We start from the raw sequence: 18,985 nt of genomic DNA, 5'->3' as shown, positions 1-18,985 counted from the left end.
GACTGTGTTTAAAGGTTTTCCTCATGGCTGTGGGCTGAGAAAAGGAGCTTCTGGAGTGGGACTGTGGCCCTGATGCATGGTTTGCATCAGGCTGTGCTGTGAACATCCCTCTCGATGGCCCACGAGCAGGGCAAGGTTGGGGCTGCACTCCTTGTCCTCCTCTCTTGCTTTTGGACAAGCATGTTTCTAATCTCCTGCTTTCCTCAGACCCCCTGGGACCCAGCTGTGGACATGTGGTGGCACGAGCTGATGGGCAGTGCCAGCACCGAGTGTGAGCCTGAGTGGTGCGACGCCGAGGACGAGCTCTTCATCCTCTACACGAGCGGCTCCACTGGGAAACCCAAGGTGTGTTCCCAGCTCCCTGCCGTGGGACAGGCTGGACCACAGTGACACCTGAGCTGGGGAAATGGTGAGGGTCACGGTGGGAGGCCCCAGTAGGAAGAGGAGCCGCAGATGTCTTAGGAAAGAGGCTGTGCTGGTCATTCCTGCTCGCTGCTGTTGGAGCTCGGTGATGCTCAGCTTGGCCTGGGAGGGCTCGGGCTCAGGTGGGAGCTCTCCCTGACTCTTATGTGCCTTCTCCTCACAGGGTGTGCTGCACACTGTGGGTGGATACATGATTTTTGTTGCCACCTCCTTTAAATACGTGTTTGATTACCAACCCGAGGATGTGTACTGGTGCACGGCCGACATCGGATGGATAACGGGCCATTCCTACCTCACCTACGGACCCCTGGCAAACGGGGCAACCAGTGTGTTGGTAAGTGCTGGGTGCTGCCACTCCAGCAGAGTGCAGATGGTGGTGCTGGAGCTGCATCCCTGCATTGCTCTGTGATGGTGTGCAGTGCTCTGTGAGGGAGGTTGGTCACTGCTCAGGGGGTGAGTTTGTGTGTTGCTTTTGGGTGGTTAATTTTTCAAATGCTTCCCTGCTTCTTTCCCTTCAAAGTACAAGCCTTGTGTACCAGTGGAGCCAGGGCTGCTGGGGGTTAATGCAAAAGCTGGATCAGGGAGTGATGCTTTCCCTGCTGGTTTGACAACCTGTTGTTTAACTCCTGTGTCTACCTCTCCTTTAGCAGTGTAACTTGCATATAGATCAGGGAGCCAGAGACCTGTGCCCAACAGTCCCTAGGGAAATGCAAGCAGCAAAACCACTGTTTTTTTGGTGGAAGGCCTTTTTGGGGTTCTTGGTACTTTGGGTTGTGGTTCTGTCACTGTGTTTGGACCTCTCACCCTTTCCCATGTGGGCATTTGTGCTGGTGGGACTGTGTCACAGTGGTGGCCACCCAAGTGTTGCAAGGGGGTGTCAGGGGACCTCTGCTAGGACATCTCGGGGGGGGAGTGATGCCAAATCCATCCCAAGGAAGCAGTAAGGGGTGTCCCTGACCTTGGCTGGTTTCAGTGTGTGCTGCCCCTGCCATTCCTATGGGCATTCATGCCAGGGTCCAGCTGCAGTTTGGCTCCTCCTGCTTGGGGGGGGTGCTGCAGGTGGGGAGCAGTGAGGAACAGCTGTGTCACTGCCCTGTGTCCTCTCAGTTTGAAGGTGTCCCCACCTACCCAGACGTCGGGCGAATGTGGAGCATCGTTGACAAGTACAAGGTGACCAAGTTCTACACAGCACCCACGGCCATCCGGCTGCTGATGAAGTACGGGGAGGAGCCAGTCAAAAAGTGAGTCCCAGTGGCACAGGGGTGTGGCTGTGCCACAGCAGAGCTGACTGGGAGATGCCAAAATAACCAAGGTCTCCTTTTGTCCCCCCTGGAAAAGAGCTGAGAAGGCTCTGAACTGTGCCTGGAAGGCCCAAATACATTTTGGGTTGGCCAGGGGTTCCTGCAGGCTCTGCTGTGCAGTGGGCTCACAGCTGCTGCTCTCCATGGCCTGCTGAGCCCCTGCCAGCCCCTCCTCTCTGCAGGCACAGCAGGAAGTCCCTGAAGGTGCTGGGGACCGTGGGTGAGCCCATCAACCCCGAGGCCTGGCTGTGGTACTACCGCGTGGTGGGAGAGGAGAGGTGTCCCATCGTGGACACCTTCTGGCAGACAGAGACGGTGAGTCCTCACTGGGGGGTCCCTGCCACCTCTCCCTCCCTCGTGCTCCCCACAGGGTCTCTTTGCAGGTTTGCCAGAGTGGGTGTTTGGGTCTGTGGGGACCAGTTGTTTGGCTTGCCCAGGAGACTCTGGTGTACCTTCTCTTCCTTTCCTGGACCTCAAACAGGCTCCAAGGGGGACCTTCCCCTCCAAAGGGTCTCTTCCAAGGTCTGCTCTGGACCCTGCTCTCCTCCCCCTCTTTTTCTCCCATAGCAGCTCCAAAGCTTTGTGCCCAGAAAAAGGCTCTGTGTCACCTGCCATATCCCTCCCAAGGCCCCATCTCCACCCCTTGCCAACCAGCCTGTGCCTGACTGGGATGTGATGTGACCAAGCTGATGCTGACAGCTGTGGGACGGGCTGGCAGGGTCCACACTCACTTGGTTTTGCCTGTCTTTGCAGGGAGGCCACATGCTGACACCCCTTCCTGCTGCCACCCCCATGAAGCCAGGCTCTGCTGTGAGTACTTGGGTTCTGCTCCCCAGGGGCCTCAACAAGGCCCTGTCTGTACCATGGCTGGGTAGTTGCAGCCTGCCAGGAGGGTGGTGGGAGTGTGGTACATGTGGGGAGGTAACCACAACCCCAAATCCCAGGCCTGGCCCCCTGCACTCACAGGCTCCGTGTACCACAGCCTCTCCAAAGCTGCCCTTGCCCTGCCTCCCACTCCCTCTGGTTCACGGGAGTCTGATGTGTGGGCTCACCTCCATGTCTCCTTGCTCCTCCATTGCAGTCATTCCCCTTCTTTGGTGTGGTTCCTGCCATCTTGAGCGAGTCGGGGGAAGAGCTGGAAGGAGAGGCAGAAGGCTACCTGGTAAGGATGGGCTCATCTCCCCCACCCTCCCTTTGTACTTTCCCCATGAGCTGTGGGATACTCCTGGTAGCATACACACATCTTTTTGCCCAGGGAAGGGGTAGAGTCACCGTCCCTGGAAGTGTCCAAAAAACGTGTGGATGTGGCACTTGAGGGCATGGTTTAGTGGAGAACATGGAGGTGGTGGGTTGACGGTTGGACTTGATGATCCTAAAGGTCTTTTCCAACCTTAATGATTATCCACTAATTCTGTGTCCCCACAAGGGGCTCCAGTGGGTGGTGGGAACTTCTCCCAGTGCCTTAAGTGGTTGGGAGCTTTTACAAACTGTTCAGCTGATCACTAAATGCACTTGTGGGCAAGGCAGGAGGACAGAACACCTCAGCCAAGCTCCTTCCCCCTTGCCAAGCCTGGCAAGACTTTCCCAGTGGATCAGCCCTGGGCAGCAGGTGTCAGAGTGCTGCTCCCTGGCCTCTCTCTCACCGTGGTGCAGACCTGGGTGGTTGGTTTGGCTCTCAGTGAGCAAACCTGGGTGGTTGGTTTGGCTCTCAGTGGCCCAGGTGTGTGTTTTCCCCTCCAGGTGTTCAAGCAGCCCTGGCCGGGGATCATGCGCTCGCTCTACGGGAAGCACCAGCACTTCGAAACCGTCTACTTCAAGAAGTTCCCCGGGTACTACGTGACAGGAGACGGTGAGATGGTCCACGTGTGGCCACAGGGGCCAGCAACTGAGACCTTGCCATGTCCTGCCCTCAGAGTCCCCTATCAGTTGCTCCAAGGGCTGGCACTGCTGCCTCACGCTGTCGTTTCTGCCTATTCTTAGGTTGCAGGAGAGATAAAGATGGTTATTACTGGATCACGGGGCGAATTGATGACATGTTGAATGTTTCTGGTAAGCAGGAGTTTTGTCTTCAGTGGGGACCAGTGTGCTTTCTGACACCTTACTGTGTGGGGGGGACACTTGTGCATCTGTTTGTGACACTGGTTACAAAAGCTGCCTGGTTTATGGGGGATGCTTCTGCACCCGTGACTCTGCCCAGCAGGTGATTTCAGGGACAGATGAGGCTGTGACTTGGTGAGTTTCTGCACCATTTCCCCTGGAGACAATGCACTGGAGGGAAGGCACCTTCTGTAACCACCCACAGTACCTCTGTGCTGGAGGATTTAGGGATCACAGGGGTTGGGCAGGACCATGTGGTCCCTAATCCAGCCTGCTGCTCCATGGAGGGCTGACCTCAAAGCTGGATCAGGCTGCTTGGAGCTGTGTCTACAGAGGTGGAGATTCTCCCACCTCCCTTGACGGAGTCTTTGAGATTCAGCTGCTTCTCAGCCCATCATTTTCCATACACTGTATTTAATGGCTCCCTCCCTCCTTTCCTGGAGGCTGTAGACTACAGGTGTGTCCTGCCAGCTCTGAGAAGGTGCTGTACTTGTCCCCGGATCAAACCTGATCCTTTCATCTGATCAGCAGTGCTTGATCCTGCACCAGCTGATCGCTCTGGGAGCTGACCACCTTCCTGTGACAGCAGTGCCAGGGTGGGATGTCAGAGCACAGGAACAGGAGCAGAGGTGTACAGGAGTGAGTTGTGGCCCTATCCCAGAATGTGGAGTGTCATCCCACCTCCCCACAGCGATGAGCTGGAGCCTGGATTCTGCAGATCCAGTCTCTGCACCTCCCAGCTAACCATGTGGGCAGGTCTCCTCTTGCCCAATCCAGCTCCTCCTCATCTTGTGCTTTATTTAATCCCATAGCTGTGACCTGTCCATGATCTGTTAAAGGAAGAAGCCTAAAGGTGGGAGGGGGAGCAGCCAGGGCACGTGTCCTTGCTCTGCAGGCGAGTGATGCCTGGCAGCTTTCCGAGCACTGCTGGAACGAGTTTCTCCCTCCAGCTGTTGTCTGTTCTCAAGCAAATCAAACTGATGCTCTCAAACCTGTAGTTCAGGGCCTTTTCCACCCGCAGACCTCTTCCTGCAGGTCAGTAAAGTGCTGCCTCCCCTTGCTTCCAGGCCACTTGCTGAGCACGGCGGAGGTGGAGTCGGCCCTGCTGGAGCACGGGGCTGTGGCAGAGGCTGCGGTGGTCAGTCACCCCCACCCCCTGAAGGGAGAGTGCCTCTACTGCTTTGTGACCCTGAGGGAGGGCCATGAGTTCACCCAGAACCTGATGGATGAGCTGAAAAAACAAGGTAGCAACAGCCAAATATTTGGGAGGCTGGGCAGGGGGTTGGAGGGGTGCTTGGGTGCTGCAGGAGGGTGTGTGTGGTCTGGGGAATGCAGCGGGGACAACTGTGACAAGGTGCCCCCTTGATTAGAGAGCACGGCTGGCCAAGACTAAAATTAGTTCTCCCAGCCTTTGGCTGCTCATGTGGTGCCCTCTGTGCCTCGTGGGAGCTGGCAGCCCTGTGAGGGACTGGGGTGCTCAGCAGGCTTTTGTTTGCAGCAGTGCTCTCCGGTGCAGGGCTCCCTCTGGCACACTGGGACTTGCTGTGGAGATCCTTGGGTTGCTTTGGGGTGGTGCTCTGGGTGTTTGTGCTCCGGTCTCAGGGGAGCTCTTGCATTGCCACAGCAAACTGCAGCGTTTAATACACAAAATGGACCCGTGGCAGCTTCTTCTCTGTGGGAACCCAACAGCAAATCACTTATTGCTCTATTAAAATACTCACAGTGGTTGGTGTAACCATTGTAGAGGTCTCTGGAAGATGGAGGGAATGAAAGTGGGAAGATGTGCTTATGGCCCTGCTGGCATTGCAGGTCTTGCAGCCCTGTCCCACAGTGCAGAGGCTCCAGTGCAGCAGCAGCCCTGAGCACTGCCCTGCCAGGTGCCCTGGAGCTGGGCTCGCTGTGTCTTAACCTGGCCATCCTGACTGGAGAGGATGTGTGGTATCTCCTCATCCCTACAATGAAAATATCCTTTTTTTTTTTTGCAGTCAGAGAAAAAATTGGACCGATAGCAACACCTGATTACATCCAGTATGCCCCCAGCCTGCCCAAAACCCGCTCAGGTAAGGGGCCAGTGGTGGTGCTGGGGGAACTGGACAGTTCCTGCCAGTGGAAGGACATCAGCCCTACACTGCTTGTCCAGGGCCACTCAAATTAGGGGGGGGAAGCAACCTCAGTGCAGGTCTTGGTACTCCCCACTCCTGCTGGAGAGATCCTGACTCCTGGGGAAAGGGACTTGTTATATGGGCAGATAGTGACAGGAGAAAGGTGATGGTTTTATGCTGGTGGAAGGCAGTTGTAGATTAGATGGATATAAGGAAGAAGCTCTTCCTTGTGAGGGTGGTGAGGCCTTGGCACAGGTTGCCCAGAGAAGCTGTGGCTGCCCCATCCCTGAAGTGTCCAAGGCCAGGTTGGACAGGGCTTGGAGCAACCTGGTCTATGGAAGGTGTCCCTGCCCGTGGCAGGGGGTGGGACTGGATGATCTTTTAAGGTCCCTTCCAACACAAACCAGTGACTGATCCCTGCTCTCACGGCTGTCGTTCCAGGGAAGATCACCAGACGGATATTAAGGAAGATTGCCAAAAATGACCAAGACCTGGGGGACATCTCCACCTTGGCAGACCCGGGCATCATAAAACACCTCTTCAACAGCAGGTGTGACACGAAGCAGTAGCAGCAGGGCCTGTCCCTGCTGAGCAGGACTGTGGCAGCAGCAGCAGCAGTGTCCTGATGAGCAGGTCCCTCAAACAACCGCTGCCTGCCCGGGAAGGGAACCTGCACCTCTTGAATTGAATGTACCAATGTCTGGGACGGGGAGATCTGGCCCTGGAGAGGCCGTGTCCATGCCCTGCAGGAGGGTGTCTGTCATGTTCCCCATGGATATCAGACATCTGGGGTTCAGCACAGAGGGACTCACCCCCCTCCCTTTTTGCAGCACCTCATTCTTGATTTTAATTTAATTTTTGGGGGGCGGTAGAGGGTGTTAATTAATTATGTAATTGAGGGGCCCTGGCACCTTGTGCACAGTGGGAAGGAACTTTGGGGGCTGGAAGGGAAGTGGTGCTGGAGTTGCTCAATGCAGGCAGGCCAGGGAGGTGCACCTGCCACTGCCCACACACCTGCTAGGCTTCCCCTTCTCCCTGGGGTGCTGCAAACTGCAGGGACACTGAGAACACTCTCACATCATCACTGCACAGCTCAGCTTGTCTTGCACCCACTGTCCAAGCCTGCTGCCAGCAGAGGTCCTGGGGCCTGGAGTGGGGCAAGGCTTGAGGGAGCTCTAGGCTTTAAACAGGTTTTAGAGCAATTTGATACAAAGATCTGCTGCTTCCTACCTGTGTGGTGCCAGCTGGAGTGTTTTCCCCAATCCAGGGTCTTTCACTGGCCATGGGCACTATAGGGAGCCACGCAGGGGAAAAGCCTTGGTGTGATGTGCTCCAAGGAGCACCATTCCCACCTGCCCTGCTGCCACCACCTCACAGCTGGATGCTCCCTTTGCTTCCTGGGGGAGGATTGGGGGTTGTTACACCAAAGGATGGTGGGGAATCAGCCATGCCAGAGGCACCCTTCCCATGGCAGGTGACCCAGGTAGGCACCATGACCACTGACAGAGCAGGGAAGCCAAGGCAGGCAGGGCTGTGCGAGTCCCACCTTTCCTCATCTGGAAAAAACAGTGGGAGATGTTCAAAGTTAGTGTTTGCTCAAATCTGACACAGCTTTGTGATGCTGAGAGCTAAAGACCCCCACCCCTCTTGCCCAGGAGCCTGACCACCACCAGGGACTGCCAAAGCCATCCTTCCTCCCATGAAGGACATTTAACTCCAGCCAGGGCTGAGCTGGGGCTGATACCTCCTTTGCAATGTCTCTATGGAAACTGCATGTGAACCATTTGATTTTGCACTTAAACCAAAGGAGAAATGGGCTTTAAAACTTGCTGCAGCTGCTGTTTTGGTGAGAGCCAGTGTTAACAGGCTTTACCTGCAACCTGAGCTGACTTTGGGCTGGGGAGGAGGAGGCAGCTGCCTCTGGGGTGGGGGGCTCAGGGCAGGTGTTGCTGGGCTGTCAGCCAAGTCCCAAGTCTCATTCCCTACCTGCTGCTCTCACTGGCACAGCACCCGTGTCACCTGTACCCTGGGTGCCTGCTGGTGTCCCATGTGCCCCCACAGCTCTGTACCACTGGATTGTGCCACCTTGGTGACAAGGATTCCCACATCCTCGCTGCTCCTCTGTTACCTTTTTGTCAGCTATGTAATTTTTGGCTGGAAAACAGCGAGAATTTCATGCAAAATGAAATAAAATTCAAGAAAACAAAATGAAAACAGGCTTAGAGTGTGTGTGGGTTGAGTCTGGGGGAGACAAGGGGTGCTCAGTGCTGTTGGAGTGGCTGTGCCATAACCAGGGTTGGCTTTTGGGGACGGGGAGAGGCAGGTTCCTGCCAGCAAGATGCTTTTCCATGGACTGGGATTTACAGGCTGTGAAACAGCTGCTGGGGCAAGGGCAGAAGCTCTGGTCCCCACCCAGGCACAGCCATGGATCTCTGCACACCTGGCAAGGTGAGCACCTGGGCTCAGACAAACCTGGCACAAGTAGCATGGTCAGATTGCACATTCCTTTTAATCTCTGGCTGGGGGTAATCAACCCCCCCAAAAAACCCCCAGGAATCCCAGGATCAGTCACACAGGCACAACAGGGCTGTTCCCCAGGTGACTGATGGGTGATTGATGCCATGAGCCCGGCAGGGCTGTCCCTCAGCACATCCATTCTCCAGGAATTCTGGCTCTGTGCTGCTTCTCTGTCACTGACAGGGTCAGGCTGAGGCTGCCTGGGCTCTTCACTGCCAGAAAGGTGCAGCTTTTAGGGCTGAGGAGGAAGAGGAGCTGAAGGAAGAGCTGAAACACCTTGAGCAGGAGAGCCCACACTCCTCCCTGTCCCTCCACTGCTGTGCTGTTCCCAGTGATCCATGAAACCTGGAGGGAGACATCTGTCTGCTGGTGCTGGTCCCACAGTAAGGTGCTGGAGCTGTGCCTGCCCAGCCTCTCCTGCAATTCTTTGGCTTCCTTGCCACAGAGCTCCCAGTCCCAGCCTGCCCCACATCCCAGCAGGACTATTTCTAAGGTCAGGGCTCCCTGGGAAGATGATTTTGCAGTGGGATGGAAGATGATTTTGCAGTGGGATGCACTGGCACAAGCCTGGGGGGATTCAGGGTTCAATAGGGTGCTGGCTGTGACACAAGGCTCCAATTCACCATCCCCTTGGGATCTGCCACCACTGCTGAGGGATCCTTATGCCAGCCTGTGGAGATCTGCTGGACAGGGCTGCAGGAGGCAGTGGGAGCAGATGCAGCCCTGGACTCTGCACTGCTGCCTGCCTTGTGTGGCACAGAGGCACTGCCTGAGATGAGCACCCAGTCCAACACAACTGGAGTTGGGCAAAGCAAAAGCAAAAAAAAAAAGCAAGCAAAAGGCCCTTGGGCAAATTGCCCAGGGCAGCTGTCCCTTGTGCAGGAACCCTGAGGATCCTCAGGCACAGGGAGAAGTAAGAATCAGAGCAGCAGCAGCACAGCAAGGGCTGGAGGGGCCACGGCATGTGGAGCTGGGCTCTCCTGTCTAACCTGGAAAGCACTGAGGCACTGTGTGAAGATGAAGGCTGTTACTCGCACATCCACCTTTCTCCTCTCGTTCCCTAGGCTTTGTGTGTCTCCAGAAATACTGCAGCATCAAGGAGCACAGAAGTGGGAGCAGCACAAAGGCCTGTTGTGGCACCTCACCCTTTGCTGTACACACCCCAGCTCCCAGGGGACACCCAGATCCAGGCAGGCCCGGGAGGTCACAGCTGGGCTGTGCATGGGGCAGGTTCCCCTGTCAGGCAGAGCAAGGGAACCCCTTATCCCTGGAGAGGGAATCACAGAGGAGAAGCTGGCGCTGGCACACAGGACCTTGGAGCAGTTGTGTCCACACAGTCCTTCCTCACAGCCCCCGGCGCAACAGACCTTGGCAAGTCCACCCTACGGAGAAATCCCTGTGGCAGTTGAGCTCTTCAGGCAGCAGGTGAGGAGGGTGGGTGGGGCACAGCTCCTCACACCAGGTAGGGAGTGTCCAGCACGGCCACCCCGGCGGCCACCCCGCCGTCCGCGTGCTGGGTGGCCTTGGTGCGCAGGAGGTGCCCGGCGGCCTCGTTCAGCACCATCTCCTGGCCCTGCCTGCAAAGGAGAGGGAGACTCAGTCCCTGCAGAGCACAGAGCTCCTGCCATTTGTCCTGCACAGTGCCTTGGCTCCACTGGCCATTCTGGTTGGATTTGCACACAGACAGTGTCAGGGTCTGAACGCCACCAGAGTGCCTTTGTTCCTAAAACTGTATGAGAAGGACTTGAACGCTATGGGAACGTTTCTCTGGGTCTGTGAGGGTTTTACACAAAAGCAGCAGCTATTTAGGGTTGAACATGACCCCGTTCAGACATTTCAGAGATCACCAGGGCTTCCTGGGGCTGCATCCAGAACCTGGGAAGCGCTCCCAGGAGTCAGGGATGAGACACGCTGGTTCCACGTGGCCGTTACAGCCGTCACTGCCAGCACAGGCGCTGTGGTCTTTCAACAACTCGTTTGGCAGCAAGTTCAGAGCAGCAGTTCAGTGTTTGAACACGTGCTCAGAGAGCTCTGCCAGGGGCACAGACTGAACAGTCACGCCTGTCCCCTGCACCTACAGCTCCCCAGACATCTGTCCTGCTGCTGTGCTTGGGCAGCACAGAGGGGAAAACCAGGGAACCAGCCCCAGAACACGAGCACGTTCCTCACCTGACATAGACACCGAAGATACCGAGCTCGGAGATGCACTCGGACACTTGCAGGGGACTGTGAGCCCTCAGCAAGTAATTCAGTGTTGGCTGGGGTTTGATCTTATCCATCAAGATGTAGGAGGTTCTCTCAGGGCTGTCTTTGATCTTCTCCAGAACCTGCCTGAGCTCTTCACCGTAGAGGTTGTTCCCTGACAACAAAACCAGCACATCAAGCGCTTCCCAGCCCAGCAGAAGCCACTGCCCCCAGTTTTGTGGCCCAGCAGCCCAAATGACTCAGCCTTTGCCTCCCCAGGTGCTGCCTGGGCTCCCCACACCCAGCACTGGGGCCTCAGGAGCTGCTCCAGGAGCAGCACTACCTTACTGCCATGACTAATCCCCAAGGCTACGAGCAGCCACAAGCCACCCCACCTTTTATCCCTCAGCCCAGGACCAGGAGCCAGCACAGAGTTCCTGCCTCTGCTGGGTACAGCACAAACCACAGTGCAGAGCCCCAGGGGCCCAGCCCAGCTCGTACCTCCACCTTCTCGCTGCGGCTTCAGCACGAACCGTTCGGGGTCAGCGATGGCTGCAGCAGCTACCTTGTCACCCTCTTCACCCTGGAAAGAAAGGATGGAAACAGGGTGGACATCAGGAAGAATTTCTTCATAGAAAAGGGCTGCTAAACATTGGAAGGGGCTGCCCAGGGAGGTGGTGGAGTCCCCACCCCTGGAGGTGTCCAAGGAAGGACTGGATGTGGCACTCAGTGCTCTGGGCTGGGGGACAAGGTGGGGATCAGGCACAGGTTGGACTTGATGACCTTGAGGGTCTTTTCCAACCTAAATGATTCTGGGATTTTTGAACAGCAAAGCACCAGGGAGCAGCAGGGGCTCCTTGAGAGGCCCCTCTCAGCAGGATCAACAGGGATCTACCAGGACCACAGCAAAGCCCTCTCACCTCCTGAACCAAAGAGCATCACACAGGCCAAGCACACATCTGCGTGTCCATTCCCGACCCAGCCCCGCTCCCACTCACCTCGTCCAGGGAATAGAGTCCAGCAAAGGTGGCTCTCATCCGAGCCACAGCCTCGGGGTGGCCGGGCAGCAGCTTCTCCAGCGTCCCCGGGCGGCTCAGCTCCTGCTGCACCTTCTTGGTGCCCGCCAGCTGGGTGGCAATGTCAGGGCACTTCACCGCCCGCGACCGCTCCAGCAGCAGCCGCGCCTCCCAGTTCTGGGGCACAACCAGAGCAACCCCCCCGTCAGGAAAATCACAACACTAAAGGTCTCCTCTGCTTTCTTCTGTTCAGTTATCGACACAGGATTTGTCTGCTCCCTCCCTGCTGGCAGGGACGGGCGGGGGGGAGCAGCACTCTGGAGACAAGCAGACATGGATTTCACACCACTGCTGGGAACAGCAGAGCCAGGTTAATCCACTGCCTTTGCCAGTTCTCCCTCCCCAGCTTGTCCAGTGCTGCCATCTCCAGACAACAGCAAGATCTGTTTTGTATCATTATTACCTGCAGCCTCATAGTGCTGAGAGAGCACAGAGAACGGTCTGTAATCAAGTCTAAATCCTTTAAGCAGGTGCCAATACCCATATTGTACAGCATCAATTCAGTGCTGCACTTAGAGACCACGCTGTGGGTGGTGATTGGAAAAGAAGACACCCATTTTTCTTACTGCCTGGGTCACCCAATGCTCCCCGGAGTCACAGCTCCCCAGTGCTCTCAGCCATGCTGGGCAGGACTGACCCCTCTCTGCACAGGGCAGAGGCCCCTGGGATCAGGGGGCATTTCAAACTCCCAGGGGGTGATTCCCTGAGCAGGATGGTGGACACTGACCTGCTGGTCGTAGGTCTGTGGCACGTAGCCCTCCCTGTAGTACACCACTGCGACCTCCTGGCCGTCTCTGGAACAGAAACCAGAAGCGTTCACAGAGCCAGGCCAGGCCCTGCCCCATCCCCAGCACCACGGGGTCAGACACGCAGAATGTTGCAGCTTTTGCCCCTTCTCCTTGGCCCCCAGGCTGTTGTGCTCCTGGCTGAGGACTGCAAGCCCTGCCACCTCTGCACTGAGCCCCAGCTGGGTTGGCCTGTCCTGAGACATGGGGAGCTGATACCTGGCCTGTGCTGTAACCAAAGGCTCAATAATTCTGACACTCAGCCCAGCAGGGAGGCAAGAACCACATTTTCTAACAGTTTTTGCCACTCGTAACCAGGCTTGGGAGACTCACCCTGGAGAGAAGGAGGCTCAGGGGGAATCTTCTCACTCTCTACAGCTCCCTGGCAGGAGGGGGGAGGCGGGGGGGGTTGGGCTCTGCTCCCAGGGAACAAGGGACAGGAGGAGAGGAATTGGCCTCAAGTTGTGCCAGGGGAGGTTTAGACTGGATATGAGGGAAAATTTCTTCACTGAAAGGGTGGCCAAGCAGTGGCTCAGGTTGCCCAGGGCAGTGATGGAGCCACCATTCCTGGAGGGATCTAAAGTGTGGATATGGCACTTGGGGTCATGGTTTGGTGGTGCTGGGTTAAAGGTAAGACTTGATCTTAGAGGCCTTTTCCCTGACTCTGTGACTGTGATTCTTGAAGCTGGGAGGGAACAGGGTCCTCCTCTGGTGGCACAGGCAGGACCTCAACTCAACAACCTGAGAAGCACCAAAGCCCCTGCCAGGGCTGGGCTGTCAGCACAGTTGGAACACCACAGCCCCCAGCTTTGGCCACACAAACTGTGCACGGGGTCAGGAAGCTGCTGAAGAACTGCAGAGGAATCCAGCACTGAGAGGGGAGGGTGCCTGGGAGGAAGTACATGGGATACACTTTCCCCTCAATTATCCAGCCCTGACAAATGTATTCATTAATCAAACACAGCACAGACATCAAAGGTCAAACCAGCCTAACTACAGAAAAAATATATGCATTAAACCATGTCTTCCTTCAGGTTTGTACAGCTCCAAGCACATTACCTGGAAACAGGACAAATGTCACACTTGGGACCAACTCTCAACCTCACTCTTGGGACCAACCAGCATTCAAAGGGTCTGTGACCTGCACGTCCTGGTCTCCACAGGGAGTGGGCAAGACACTGAGTTCAAACCCAAGAAATCCCAAAAGGACATGGAATGCTTCCTCCTCCAGCACTAACAACCCAGCCCAGCTCCTGGCAGAGCATCATGTGAGCAGTAAACAGGAAATGGCTCTGTGGAAGCCTCTGAAACAGCCAGGGCTGTTCACAGCAGGTGTACGTGGAGGAGGTAAAGATCCCACAGAGCAGTGGAGGCTGTGGCCTGAGGGAAGGAAATTAAGTTTTGTGTATGCAAAATCTCACCACTCTGAAAACAAAACCATGTCAGCTCCAAGAGGAAACAGCACCTTGGAGCACGGAGGGGAACTGCTGCCTCAGACAGTCACTGTTTGTACTCAAAACACACCACCAGGTTTGGTTGAGAATTCCCATTCCAGCCCCAAGTGCCCAGGAATGCACACCTTGGCTCATACTCACATGTACAGCCTCCTGCTGCCATCCAGGGACCCCTTCTCAAACACGTCCCTGAACCGCCGCCGGATCACACGGATGTTCCTGGGAACAGAGCAGTGGGACAGTCAGCAGGATGGGCAGAGTTACTTGAGCTGGAAATCACAGATGGACAAGGAGGATCTGTAGGTTCTTTCACAAATAACCCCACGCTTTGGACTATGGAGCCACAGGGATCCTGCAGCCCAAGACAGTCCCTGTTTAGGGACCCATCCTATGTTTCCTGCCTTGAGGGAAGCACCAAGATCAGGCAGCAGTTTTCTCTGCTTCCCTTTCCTAAAACTGAACCTTTTCCATCCCAGGGAAATTCAATCCTTACCTGTTCCACAGCTCATTTTCTACACATCGCTGATCAAAAATGTTCCTCTGGATTTCCTCCACCAGAAACATCACCACAGCACTGCAGGAGATACCAGGGGCACCATTAAACCCACAGACACTCCACATGCACCCAGGATCACCAGCTTTTCATCACTGTGATCCAGGCTTCCTGCACTGCTCCTGCTCAATTTCTCCTGCTCTCTCCTTACCTTTGGGATCCATAGAGCTCCCAGGCTTTGGCAATTCCCAAGGCCAGTCCCTTCGATGGGTTGTTGGGCAGCAGGCGTGATGCCTCCTTAGTCTTTCCCAGCACTTTCAACACCAGCCTTTGGAACAAAAAAAGCTGTAAGTGCCATGACAGCCCCAGCTGGACCAAGGGAGCAGAGTCTGGAGAGCACATGAGGACAGGGAGTGCAGCAGCCCATGCAGTGCAGCTGCAGCAGTGCCAGAAGGGTCCCTTACCCGTGGACATCGGCCGTGCGGGAGGTGAGGCCCCCAAAACTGGCAGCAATGGTGTTTATTTCTATCTGCTTCAGAGCTGCTGTGCCATCCAGCCCACAGTCAAACATGTAATCAGAGCGGTTGATGCCTAAAAATACAGTCTGAAACAGAGGGGAGGGGTGGTGGGGTCTCCTGTTGCCTTTAACTGCAAAACCCTTTGATGACGTCACTTCAAAATCCTCCCAGGGCAGATCCAGTCATAGAATCAAAGAACGGTTTGGGTTGGAAAGGACCTTAAAAACCATCTCATTCCAACCCTCTGCCATGTGCAGGGACACCTTCCACTATCCCAGGTTGCTCCAAGCCCCATCCAACCTGGCCTTGGACACTTCCAGGGATGGGGCAGCCACAGCTTCTCTGGGCAACCTGTGCCAGGGCCTCCCCACCCTCACAGGGAAGAGTTTTTTCCTAATACCTCATCTAAACCTACTCCCTGTCAGTTTGAATCCATTCCCCCTTGTCCTGTCACCTTCATTTTGATAAAAACCTCTGCAAGCCATGCCTGTGGGTGCTCTGCCCCTTGCCCAGGGCCCAGAGCCCTCCCAGTGCTCCAGAGGAGTTCCCAACACTCGGGAGAGTAAAGGAGCTTCTGGTGCAGGTCCTGACAGGACACATGTCCCTGCACACTCCCAAGGCTCCCAGAGGACAAACCACATCAAATCCTCCCACTCCAGGCCTGACTGTTTCCAGTGGCACCAACCAAAGGGCACAACTCAAACAGGGCAAGGTCCTGAGCTCATGGGCTGTGATGAGATATGGCAGTGCAGGGAGAGACCAGCCTGGCTCAGAGCCCAGCAATGCCACCTCAGTGCCAAGGGGAACAGACCACCAGGATCCCCTGCCCAGGTACCTGAGCCAAGCCTTCCTCCAGAACTTGCATGTAGATTCTGAAGAGTCGAGCTGTGAAGTCATCGACCTTGATGGTGCTGGAGGGAAACACAGACCAGATCAGTTCCCTGATGCTGCCACAGAGGAACGAGAAAATTCTTCTCCAGAAAAAAAACCCTTAGCAGGGACATTCTCCAGCACAAGGAGCAGGGCTGGGACTCAAGTAACATGCTACAGCACTGTGAAACATCTCCCCATGAATGCACAGTGCAAAACCACACACAAACCCAGTCTGCCCAGCACAGCCACTCCACAGAAGGCCTCACCTCACAAAAGGCAGAGGTGACTCACTGGCAGGGCAGAGATGGGACAAGCAAAGGCAAAGAAACACAGCAGAATTCTGCAGCCACAGGCAGGAACCACAAGTCTCCCTGTGCCTGCACACAAGAGTTCAGAGATGCTTCTCAAGCTTCATCCAGTTCCTCCTGTCCTGTCAGGTTACAAATCCCTGCCCTGATGGAGTAGGTCTGGCTTTTCCTCAGGGTCCCAAATCCCTGAGCTACTTGAGCAGCACCTCCAGGGAGCTGCCCTGGTACAGGGCAACACCTGAGCACACACAGCCACAGGTGCTGCATTTCTTAACCACAGGTACAAACCTGCCCCCACAAGCTCTGGCTGCAGCCAGCTCTGGAACAGGCACAAGCATTGAAACAGCTTCAAAGGCTTTAACAAAACAAAAGGATGCTGCAAAACAGCCTTCTTTGCTCTGTCCCGGTGCCAGAGAGCCTGCAGCACCCATGGACAGGCAGCACAGAGCAGGCAGCAGGAAGGGGGGTGAGATTTGTGAAAGCCCTACAGTTATGGGGCAAACAGCCAGGGTCACTCCAGCCCATGGCAACAGCCACAGATAAATCCAGCAGAGTCCAGGAGCCAGAGCTCAACAGCCCCCCAGCAGCCAGAGCTTGTGGACGGGAAATCAGGGGACACAGAGTGACTGATCAGAGCTCTGTGTGGGGACAGGGACACCTCATCCTCATAACTGTGGGCAGGCAGAGCTGCTGGTTATGGGACAGCCATGGGCAGATGCAAAATAAGACTAAAAGAGACTTCTGAATCCAAGACTCAAAGATTCCAGTGATTTACATTTAAGGCCCGGGGGGCCAACAAGCTCACATGTAAGAATTCACAAGCCTGACACACTGGCAACATTGAAGATCATTGCAGGGAGTCAGCTCTTGGCCAGATGTCCCAAGTTTTGAGGCTCAAGGAGACCTCCAAGCACACAGACTGGCTGGGAATTAATCTTAGGAAAAATAATGCAGCAAAGGAGGCAATTTCTGCTGAGGACAGGAGTGCTCCCCTCAGCTGGTGGGACATGAACGGACGGAAGGCAGGAATGCCCGAAAGGTGATAAATGCTTGGCATTTAAAATATTCCCTTAAAATGCAACATGCAAAGACGTTACCTGGCCAGAGTTTGCTCCAGGAATTCTTTGTTTCGACTGATGGCATCCACCAGCAGGTTGAAATCCTGCTGGACAGCGTAGGCCTGTTCAAACAAGGCCCGTGGCACCGCAGACGGGAGCAGCGTGAAGGGCGCGTAATTCACCACCTGCACACGGGGGAGGGAGCAGAGCACTCAGGCCTGGGCAGCTGCACAGGGGATCAAGAGGTGCCTCTCCTGCTTGTCTGAAAGCAGCTTCTCCAGAGCTCCTCAGGCTGAGTGCTTCCCCCTGAAGGATGCCCTGTTTCCACCCAAACTGGAGGGCAGCGTCTCCAGAACAGCTCAGTGTCAGAGAAGAGGGGAATTTGTCAGTCCTGGGTTCTGGCCATCAGAGTCACTTCCTCTGATCCCTGCTCAGACTCAGGGGTGACTCCGGACTCCTGGCTCAGCCCACAGCTCAGGCATGGGGCCACCCTCAAAGTCAAAATATCATACCAGAGAGAAGCTCCCAATTCACCTGGATTTTACATGAAGCAAGGGATACTGGCAGTGTGTTCAGCCTCTCCTCCCAGGCTTCCTCTTCCTCTCACTCTTCAAAATCCCCCAGAGCCCTGACCTGACAATGGGATTGACATCAGGGAGCAGCTCTGAGGTGCTGGAGCAGGTCCAGAGAAGAGCAACAAGGCTGGTGAAGGGACTGGAGCACAAGTCCTATGAGGAGAGGCTGAGGGAGCTGGGGCTGTTCAGCCTGGAGAGGAGGAGGCTCAGAGGAGACCTCATCACTCTCTACAACTCCCTGACAGGAAGGTGTAGCCAGGTGGGGGTTGGTCTCTTCTCCCAGGCAACTGTCAGCAAGACAAGAGGGTATGGTCTTAAGCTGTGCCAGGGGAGGTTTGGGTTGGATGTTAGGAAGAAATTCTTTACAGGGAGGGTAATCATACACTGGAAGGGGCTGCCCAGGGAAGTGGTAGATCCACTGTCCCTGGAGGTTTTTAAGATAAGACTGGGTGTGGCAGTTAGTGCCATGGTCTAGCAACCACAGTGGTAATGGATCAAGGGTTGGACTTGATGATCTAGGAGGTCCCTTCCAACCCAGCTGATTCTATGATTCTACGACCTCCCTCCTCATACCTCTGCAAGCTGCCTGCTTGTCCCCAGGCTCCTCAGGGACCTGTCCCCAACACTGTCCCACCCCTTTTGCACAGGGATACTTCTTCCTCTGAGACCTCTCCAACAGATAGTGCCTCCCACCCCAGCCCGCCGCCAGGGATTCCCCACAGGTAAATCCCACACATCAGCCACCTCCATCCCTGTCACCTTGTCCCAGGTATGGGGCAAAGGCTGATTGCAGCTGGGAACACGCCAAAAGCAGAGGCCCCTCCGTAAGACTCTCCCGTGGCTCAAAGGTTCATATGGGCGGTGAGAGGCTGAGAGAGGGACGGACTGCCAGCACCACAACCGGCAACTTCTTACGCCTTCCCAGATCTGTCCCTCTCCTTGGAAAAGGGGAGCTGTACTGGAAAAGGGGAGCAGGGTGGTCTCATGAGCGGGATGGGCAGTGAGCTGTGAGCTCCAGCCGGGAGCTGCTCCCTGCGAAGGGCTCGGGGACCCCCTGGCCGGGCAGCGCCCCGCACTCACATCCGAGCTGAGGGGCTGCTCCCCGGTCCGCATCAGCACCCCCGCCAGCAGCGCCGCGTCCACCGCCACCGCCGCCGCGTCCCGCACGGCCGCCGCGTCCCGCACCACGTCCCGCCAGGGAGAGGCCATGGCAGCGCTGCG

General features: G+C 55.9%; 2 protein-coding genes across 3 annotated transcripts in view; one reads left to right on the top strand and one right to left on the bottom strand.

Annotated features, from left to right (window-relative positions):
- Nucleotides 1-8,133, top strand: part of ACSS2 (acyl-CoA synthetase short chain family member 2) — a 30,992-nt gene extending 22,859 nt beyond the window's left edge. For both annotated transcript variants that reach the window (XM_032704692.1, XM_032704690.1), the window contains 11 exons: nucleotides 208-345; nucleotides 587-757; nucleotides 1,531-1,664; nucleotides 1,907-2,039; nucleotides 2,478-2,534; nucleotides 2,806-2,886; nucleotides 3,465-3,573; nucleotides 3,705-3,773; nucleotides 4,889-5,065; nucleotides 5,807-5,881; nucleotides 6,365-8,133. In XM_032704692.1, coding sequence (XP_032560583.1) covers nucleotides 208-345; nucleotides 587-757; nucleotides 1,531-1,664; nucleotides 1,907-2,039; nucleotides 2,478-2,534; nucleotides 2,806-2,886; nucleotides 3,465-3,573; nucleotides 3,705-3,773; nucleotides 4,889-5,065; nucleotides 5,807-5,881; nucleotides 6,365-6,492 — 1,272 coding nt within the window. In that variant the 3' untranslated portion in view covers nucleotides 6,493-8,133. The remainder of the gene's footprint in view (nucleotides 1-207; nucleotides 346-586; nucleotides 758-1,530; nucleotides 1,665-1,906; nucleotides 2,040-2,477; nucleotides 2,535-2,805; nucleotides 2,887-3,464; nucleotides 3,574-3,704; nucleotides 3,774-4,888; nucleotides 5,066-5,806; nucleotides 5,882-6,364) is intronic.
- A 280-nt stretch (nucleotides 8,134-8,413) lies between these two features.
- GSS (glutathione synthetase) lies at nucleotides 8,414-18,980 on the bottom strand. The gene is made up of 12 exons (XM_032704701.1): nucleotides 18,845-18,980; nucleotides 17,229-17,374; nucleotides 15,786-15,861; nucleotides 14,897-15,036; nucleotides 14,644-14,760; nucleotides 14,433-14,513; nucleotides 14,081-14,158; nucleotides 12,428-12,494; nucleotides 11,623-11,817; nucleotides 11,126-11,207; nucleotides 10,610-10,799; nucleotides 8,414-10,017 (listed from the first exon to the last, which is right to left on the bottom strand). The coding sequence occupies exons 1-12, from the start codon at nucleotides 18,971-18,973 to the stop codon at nucleotides 9,894-9,896; spliced, it is 1,425 nt and encodes a 474-aa protein (XP_032560592.1). The 5' UTR covers nucleotides 18,974-18,980; the 3' UTR covers nucleotides 8,414-9,893.
- Nucleotides 18,981-18,985: the final 5 nt, after the last annotated feature.

The sequence above is a fragment of the Chiroxiphia lanceolata genome, chromosome 17 (genome assembly GCF_009829145.1).
Source record: "Chiroxiphia lanceolata isolate bChiLan1 chromosome 17, bChiLan1.pri, whole genome shotgun sequence".
NCBI classification, from domain to species: Eukaryota; Metazoa; Chordata; class Aves; order Passeriformes; family Pipridae; genus Chiroxiphia; species Chiroxiphia lanceolata.
Note: the sequence above shows the minus strand (reverse complement) of the source record. Positions and strands in the feature narration are given on the sequence as shown.

Coding starts and splice junctions, on each gene's coding strand:
- GSS (XM_032704701.1), bottom strand. CDS start 18,973: ATGGCCTCTCCCTGGCGGGACGTGGTGCGGGACGCGGCGGCCGTGCGG. Junction 15,862..17,228: donor CTGGAGCAAACTCTGGCCAG/GTAACGTCTTTG, acceptor GTTTCCCTCCAG/CACCATCAAGGTCGATGACT. Junction 10,018..10,609: donor ATCTTCGGTGTCTATGTCAG/GTGAGGAACGTG, acceptor TCTCCTTTGCAG/GCAGGGCCAGGAGATGGTGC.